Genomic DNA, 8,184 nt, shown 5'->3' on the forward strand with positions numbered 1-8,184 from the left:
GGGCATGGGTGAGGGGGTTGTCAGGGCGCCGGGGCGTTGGTGGGGTTGCGTTTGGGGGCGAATGGGACTGCAAATGGGACTGCGAACATGGCCACTTGGGAGTGTGGGGGACGTGCATCAGGAGGGCATGGAGGGCGCGTGTTTTCGGGCGGCAACAAGGAGTGGCTGACGACCGCGGAGGGGTGTGTGTGTGTGTGTGTGTGTATGGAGACATCAGTCGAGGACAGCCCTGGCCCGGAAATCTTGAGGGCGGGGGATGCCGTCAGAGCGCGTGCGCGCACCTGTTGTCAAAGTCCTCTCCGCCCAGGTGGGTATCACCGGCGGTGGCCTTGACCTCGAAGATGCCATCGTCGATGGACAGCAGCGACACATCAAACGTGCCTGGAAAAACAGGGAGGGGGACGTTGTGGGGGCAGGATCAGCAGGCCAGCGGGACAGGAGTTGCGAATAGATTGCAGGGGTTTGTGAATAGGTTCGCAAAAGGTAGCCTTAGGCGTCCCCACGCGGCCCGCGCCCGCCAGGCGCCAGGCCCTACCCCATCAGACCCGCACGGCGCCCGGCCACCCACCGCCGCCGAGGTCGAAGATGAGCACGTTCTTTTCGCCGGCCGAGCCACCGCCGGCCTTCTTGTCCAGGCCGTACGCGATGGCGGCCGCGGTGGGCTCGTTGATGATGCGCAGCACCTCCAGGCCGGCGATGGTGCCGGCGTCCTTGGTGGCCTGGCGCTGGCTGTCGTTGAAGTAGGCGGGGACAGTCACCACGGCCTTCTTGATGGGCTTGTCGGCGCCCAGGAACGCCTGGGAGCGCGGAGCGGTGGCGGCGGAGAGGGGCGGCGGGTGAGACGGGGGCTCAGGGGGTGGGCGCATCACAACCACGGGCGCCGCCGCCAGCACAAGGACACGTCGCGTCGCGCAGCGCCGGCGCGGCTGCCCGTCGGCGCTGTCCCGCCTGCAGAACCCACTCTGCTCCTTCTGCGCAACATTGCCCCATCTGTCGCCGCATGTATGCAGTGCACAGACCCTGTCCCGCCGGACTGCTGCCAGGCCCATGGGCGCACCTGGGCCGTCTCCCTCATCTTGGTGAGCACCATGGCGCTGATCTCCTCAGGGCTGAACGTCTTGGTCTCGTTTTTGTACAGAACCTCGATCATGGGCTTGTCGCCGGCCCCGGGCTGCGGAGCGGGGAGCAATGGGGTGGGCAGGGGGGGGGAGCATCGTGCACACGTCAAGGGGCGGCCAGGCAATCTCAGACAGGGCCGATTGCTCTGCTGCATGCACGCATGCCACCGACCAGCATCCTGCTACCTCGATTTGCTCTGCCACCCACAGTCCAGGAATTCCCCTGCAATATGTAGATATGACTCAATCATGACACACCCCCACCCCCACACATCGTCACCCGACAGCAACGCAGCTGCAGGGTGTCGCGCGGGGTGACTCGGGCGGGAGCACACCTTGACAGTGAACGAGAAGTGCTTGATGTCGTCCTGCACCGCGGCCTCGCTGAACTTGCGCCCGATCAGGCGCTTGGCGTCAAACACTGTGTTCTTGGGGTTCATCGCCACCTATTGATGGGGCCAGGGCAGGACAGGTGGACGGTTATGAGCGGGACAGGTGAGGGGCCGCAGGGAAGATTGGGTGGGGCGCGGGCTGCCTGATGAATGGGGGTGAGTGGGAGGGGAAAGCCAGGGGATGAGAGCGCCGGCTGCAAGCATGCGCGCCGCGGAAGCTGCTAGACGGGCGCGCCCAAGAACGACCGCCCCGGAACCACCCCAGAAGCAAGGGCGGAGACCCGGCACCAGGCGGGCGGCGCCGCGCACCTGGTTCTTGGCGGCGTCGCCGATGAGGCGCTCAGTGTCAGTGAACGCGACATAGGAGGGCGTCGTGCGGTTGCCCTGGTCGTTGGCAATGATCTCCACGCGGTCATTCTGCCACACGCCCACACACGAGTCTGGGAAGGGCAAGGATAGGGGTTGGGCACACATACGTCGTCAGGGACGATACAGGGGCGAGACGAGTGGGATTGGAGGGGCAAGAGTTGCATGCTGCGCAGCCGTGGTGTGCCGCGGCGGCGCGACGCGCCGCCCCCTCATTCTGGGCGTGCCACCGGAAGGTGCTTCCGGCACGCTGGGCCGCCAAGGCGATCTTTGCGGCGAACGCCTGCTGCCGCGCGGCCCATGCGCTAATGGGTTCAATACACTCTCAAAGCCTATCCCCAGGTGCTCACAGGTCGTGCCCAAGTCGATCCCGATTGCATTGCCTTCGCGGCTCATGGTTGCTGTTGTTTCGCGCTTGTGTGAGGTGGATGCAAGGATGGCAGATGGGCGTTGAATATACGATGTTCGAAAGCACACGGCGAGACCAGTGCGGCGATTTTATGGTCTTGCGCCTCCGTCACCGAGACAACTAGAAGGTACTAGTGGGTCGTCGGGAGGTCTTCGGCACGTTCTGGAGCTTTGATGCTCCCTAGAATAATCTTATTGTTTTGTCAGAATGTCACGTACCTGAAGGGTGCATGAGCTCGTATCAACGTCCCTGATACGCCTGGCCTCAGCGGCCATGGGTTTTGTCCATGGGTAGCTGACATTGTTCGGGAAAAGGGTTCTCTGACACCGCACCGAGCCTGCACGCATGCTGCTGCGTCAGTTGCACAACTGTCAACCCGGTCTGCGCGTGCCGCAAAGGGCGCGCCGCAATGCCAATGCGGGCAGTCCGCGGATGCATGGCAGGCATCATGATTTGCAGCTTGCCAGGCTCGATCCCCCTTGAGCACGCAAGCAGCTGTTAGGTGGTCGTATGTATATCACCCGGATTGTAATGCGGATACGTGCTGCAGCACGTGTTGCCCTCCCACCAACTGCCACGATGCGTGGTGGTCCTGCATAGCTTTGAAGCATGCACTGGGGCAAGGGCATTGTCAACTGGGGCACAATGACATCGTATGTACCTTGAATTCGGGCACTTCAACACTAATCACACCTCTAGTAAGACACCAGCACAGGTGCACATCCAGCCCGCCGGCAGCTGTCCTGCATACAGTCAGAACTCGGCAGCAGCAGCAGCAGCAGCAGCAGCAGGGTGCCACTAGCTAGCAGGTGGCAGCCAGCAGCAGCAGTGCGTCTAGCGTGCTGTGAGCAGGGCATCATGGAAAAGATTCAGCAAATTCGCTCGCTCCCTCCCCAGTTGTCCTCAGCGGCGCTATGGGGCGGCTGCGGTTGATTGCAGCTCACACAAGATCACCTGCAGGGCACCTGTGGAGCGTGCGACTTGCAGGCAGTGGCCAGCATTTCAACAAATGCTGCTTGGTGTAACATCCGCACAGATCTGCGGGCGCTGTTAGTTTTCGTACTGCACAGCTGCAGCAGTCAGCATCCTGCACGGCACAACGCTCTGAACACAGGCCGCAGGCGGTCTAGAGTAGCTATGTGATTGCATTTCAGCCTGGGAATTGCAGTTCGCCTTTTGCCCCCAGATCTGTGCCAGGCTGGGCGGCGCTGGAGCGATTGCTTGTGTTCTGCGCCGCCTCATGGCATCAGCAGACGTGTCCAGTGAGTATTCTGAGTGTCCGTGGTGACTTTGGAAGGCAATCAACTACTGCCCTGCTTGCTTGACCGTGTCCGCCGCAGGGGCGGCACTCTGGACCACTTGAGAAGTTGTCATGCTGATGCAGGAGGCGCCTGGGATCAAACGGGGAGGGTGCGGTATCACGGCCAGCCGATGGGCCGTATTGATTTTGAGCGCATTTTTAATTTACAAAAGCTTGACGGCGAGCGCGCTGCTTGCTGTTGACCAGCCGCGATCACGGGTCCCGATGTAAGCCGCGATCCTGTTGACCTGAGAGCTAGGCAATGTCGCTGCACAGAAGTCGAGAGTGGGAGGCAGCGCGCATCGTCGCCGCCCGGCACACTGCCGCAGCTGATGCTGACGCTCGCACCAGCATCAAGGGTGGCGAACAGGATGGCGGCGAGCACCTCGAGGGCAGCCACATACCACATCAGGTGCGAACGATCAGAATGACCCAATCATGCACGGAGGTTTGCCCATCTTCCTTGCGGCAGCCGCTCCATGTTGCTGCCTGTTCCGCTGGGTCGGGGGGTGTGATGCCTGTGCTGCGCCCCCTTATGGCATCCCTTGCACTGCTCAGCATTCACCTTGCACTGCGCTCCACAGGCGCCGCAGCGCGAGCGCGTGTCAATCAGCACGTCCATCAGCTGCCTGCGCGCCTCGAAGCGTCGCGCCGCGCAGCTGCAGCTGCAGCAGCAACAGCAGCAGCAGCAACAACAACAGCACGCGCAGCAGCCCTGGCGCCTCGGCGGTTGGGGCGCCGGCGTCCCAGCGGCGGTCGCGGGCGCCGAGATGGGCGGTGCTGCTCCAGAAGTGCCTGACAATCCAGGGAACACAGCAGGCGGCGGCGGTGGCGGCGGAAGCTGGCGGGAAGCCGACATGCCGACACTGATGAAATTGCTTGAGCCAAACATTGTGTGGCGCAACCCTGGCGCTGTGGCACGGGTGTGTGGAGAGCTCGCTGCAGCGCATCCGCAACGCGCACGCTTGCAAACACACACAAACACACACACACACACACACACACACACACACACACACACACACACACCACACGCACGCACGCACGCACGCACACACGCGTGCGCACACACACACACACTTGCCTGAGAATGAGGCCAGTCTCAGATACACTTCCGATGTGCTGCTGGGGTCGCTGTCGGAGACGGCGCGCTTCAATCGAACAGACTGCCCCCTGCACTCGCGCCCCGAACGCGCCAACCCGCGTGCGGACGCGCAGCCGCAGTCTGCTGGTGGCGGTGTGCGCAGGCGGTCCCCAGCCCCCTCTCCCTGTGCGGGCGAATTCTTCGCCGGCGTCGACGGCGCCGGGCGGCAGGTGCACCTCGCGTGGTATCCGGGGTCCTTGATCCTTCTTATCTTCTGCATGCAGAGTGGCTGATCGCTTTCAAAGTTAACAGCATGCGTCTCGATCGAGCCGCTGCGCTTGAAATCCCGTTGCACAATATCAGGCTGAAGACCTGCACGCCGCCCCCGCTAGAGGTTCGATGCAACCTGCACGAGCATCTGTGTCACCGCCACGCATCCGCGCCACGTTTCCCCCACATACGCAAAATCCAAGGCGCACGGCGTCTACGAGGGGTCCTATTGGACGCTGCTCGCTGAGCTGGCGGACCTGGAGGCGGCGCTGCAGCGGCTGACGCGCGCCCCGCAGCTGCAGGAGGAGCCGCGGCTGGAGCTGCCGCCGCCGCCGCTGCCGCTCACGTGCGTCCGCCCGCTGGGGCGGCCGCGCGACCGCGCGAGGCGCCGTGGTTTGCGGCTTTTGCGGGCTGATGCCGCCGGCGGTGGGACACTTGGTGTCTCAATGGATTCGGGGCGTGTGTCAAGCAAGGGAAGCTGGTGTGGGGTCATAGTGCACATGAATTGCATGCAGCGCTCGGCAGCGCCACTGGGGCGGCCCACTCCACATGCAATTCCGGCCCCAGGACACCTATTCAGGCAGATTCAACTTGCCCTGGCTCGTCCAAACCCATCGGCCCGCAGGTGGGAGGCGTTCAAGCCCCCCGCGCTGCCGCCTCCCCCGGCGCCGCCGCCGCCGCCGCCCCTGGTACTCCCCATGTTTCAAGAGCCAGTACTCCCCTCCGACGCCGGCCCCCCGCCGCCAGAATTGCTGCCCGTCCCGGCAGCGCCGCGGCCATTCAAGGACGCGCCTCTGCCAGAGTTCTGCCCTCCGCCCCCGCCAGAAGCGCCGCCGTTCCAGGCGCCGCCGCTCGCGCTGCCGCCGGCGCCGGCGCAGCGGGAGGCGCCGCGGCCGCCGGCGTTTGGGAACCCGAGGTTTGGGTACGACTGGAGTGGGGAGCGGCCGTTCAAGGTGGGCAGCAGGAGTTGGTTTGCACAGAGGGCAGCAGCGGGGTTGGAGCGCCTGCTACACAGCTAGCCTGGCGGGTGGGGGGGAAGGGTTTTGAGCTGTGCGCAGGGTTGATTCGCAGAGCCTGAATCTACTGCATGTCTTACATGACCAAATGCAACACGCATGAGGCACAGGCTGGCTGCCATACGCATGATGATGTGCTACTAGCAGCACTTGCTGCCATCTCAGTGACGAGATGAACCCTCATCAACAACACCACCTGCACCCCTCCCGCTCGCAGGTGCCGCGGCCCGCCTACATCCCGCCCCGCCTGCTGCCGCAGCCGCCGGACCCGGAGTCCGTCGCGCCGCCCCCACCGCCCCCGCAACAAGACGCGCCGCCAGCCGCGCCCGCGGCGGCGGCGGCGGACATTCACATTGAGGCCACGCCTGTGGTGGTGCTGTCGTTTCCGGACGAGCCGGCTGTGGGCGGCAGCGGGGCTGGGGACATGGGCATGCCTCAGGAGCGGCAGCCGCCAGAGGCGTCCTCAGAGGTGCTAGTGGCTGGAATTGTCGCACATGCATCGGTCGAGGCGAGCAACGCAGTAGATGAGGGGATTGCAGAGGATGAGGTCGGGGCCGGACGGGAGGGGGATGAGGACGAGGGGGAAGGCGCGTCGCCGCTGCAGCTCGTGCCGTCGGTGGTGCTCGCCGCCTCGTCGCGCCCGGCGTCCGCGGCGACGAAGGCTGCGGCGGCGGCAAAGGCTGCGGCGCCCGGGCGCGCGACGGATGCCTCTGGCGGCAGCCGCGCAGCCTCCGCGCGGCGGCCGCTGGCGCACCTGAGCGCCAGGGAGCTGGAGGAGCAGTGGGCCGCGGCGACGCACCGCAGCGATGACGTCACCACAGCCGCCCCTGCCGCGCCCGCAACGGCGGGCATGCCGGCCGCACGCGCCCCGGCTGTGGCAGCGGTGGGCGGGGCAGCGGGGCCGGCGGCGGAGCCGATGGTTTGGCTGAGTTTCGCGGCGCCGTTTGCGGAGCCGCCGCCGCTCGCTCTGCCGCCGAGGCCAGAGGCCGGGCCAGAGCCTGAATACCAGCAGCCGGCGCTCGAGCCCGGTCCGGCGCCATTTGTGGCGCCGGCTGAGCAGGTGGGTCGGCTGGGGGTCCGGGGCCTGGGCCTGTTTGCCGCTTAGGCGCAGGCCTGAAGCTAAAGGCTGGAGGGAACTGTCAGAACGATTGTATCGTGTCCCTGCTCAATGCACTCGACCTTGGCTTTCCTAGCCGCTTTGCGAACGCCGCACCGCGATCCACCCCCGCCAACAAAAAAACGCCGCAGGCCTTGCCTGAGTGGCGGCCGCCAGAGGCCGCGCTACCTCGGTTTGTGCCGCCCCTAGAGCCGCAGCCGATCGGCTTTTTGCGGAGCTCAGCACCAGTGATTGTCCTGGATGTGAGCGGCACCATGCACCCAAGCAGGTGCGCCTTGAAGAAAGCAGTGTGTGCTCCAATGACGCCTTTTCTAGGTGTCAAGGCAGCAAAAAAACGGCTGCTCGTGCATGCATATGCCTTGCATCAAAGTTGGAGGAGGTGGGCATGTTTGAGGGGCTGAGCGAGGGCCGGCGTATTCTGTGCAGTGCCAGTCTGTTGCATTGCAAGACGCCCTGCGCGCCAGCCACTGCACGTACACACCTGCGCGCCCCCACCTGCCCGCACCTGCGGACCCCGCGCACGCGCCCCCGCGCAGGCGCGGGCAGTTCGTGCGCCTCAAGGCGTGCGTCTGTGAGCTGCTGGCTCCGGAAGGTGGGCAGGCGCGGGTGGGGGCAAGGCCGCGTCCCGCGTGTCTGCAACCGCAGGGTCTTGGGACAGCAAGTAGGGGCAGGCGCCGACACCACAAACACACATGGCATGCCAGTGACGGCGCCTCTCTTGCGCAAATCCCGAGCCCGCCCACGTGACCGCATGGACACTGCTCTCCGGCGGCCCGACACGTGGCTTGCCGGATCCCTTCGCCACCAACGCAGCCTTCCGGCTGTCCTTTTTTGGCCATGGTTGGTGAACGCTCGCAGTCCCGGTGATACCAAACGCCATCCGTCACTGCCAACCGCCCACACACTGACGCAAACCCCAAACCCTGCCCCCGTCCAGGGGAGATGGCCACCGCGGCGGTGGCTTTTGAGGTGGTGGCGTTTTCCGGCGGCGTCTGGTCGTGGTCGGCGGCGTACACAGCCAAGAAGGCGCTGCTTGCCTCCACTGAGACCCACCACGCTGGCCGCCAGGCGGGCGGCCGCCCGCCGAGCGCCGGGCAGCGGCGGCCGGCGGG

General features: G+C 65.2%; 2 protein-coding genes across 2 annotated transcripts; one reads left to right on the forward strand and one right to left on the reverse strand.

The window, feature by feature from the left end:
- Positions 1-262: 262 nt before the first annotated feature.
- Positions 263-2,272, reverse strand: MNEG_9609 (heat shock 70kDa protein 1/8; the record flags this gene model as incomplete). Its single annotated transcript, XM_014041917.1, has 6 exons — positions 263-381; positions 569-797; positions 1,058-1,171; positions 1,454-1,564; positions 1,820-1,950; positions 2,227-2,272. The coding sequence occupies 6 exons, from the start codon at positions 2,270-2,272 to the stop codon at positions 263-265; spliced, it is 750 nt and encodes a 249-aa protein (XP_013897371.1).
- Positions 2,273-6,127: 3,855 nt separating this feature from the next.
- Positions 6,128-7,060, forward strand: MNEG_9610 (hypothetical protein; the record flags this gene model as incomplete). Its single annotated transcript, XM_014041918.1, has 1 exon — positions 6,128-7,060. One exon carries the CDS (start codon positions 6,128-6,130, stop codon positions 7,058-7,060), a length of 933 nt encoding a protein of 310 aa, XP_013897372.1.
- Positions 7,061-8,184: the final 1,124 nt, after the last annotated feature.

The sequence above is a fragment of the Monoraphidium neglectum genome (genome assembly GCF_000611645.1).
Source record: "Monoraphidium neglectum strain SAG 48.87 unplaced genomic scaffold scaffold01996, whole genome shotgun sequence".
In the NCBI taxonomy this organism is placed as follows: Eukaryota; Viridiplantae; Chlorophyta; class Chlorophyceae; order Sphaeropleales; family Selenastraceae; genus Monoraphidium; species Monoraphidium neglectum.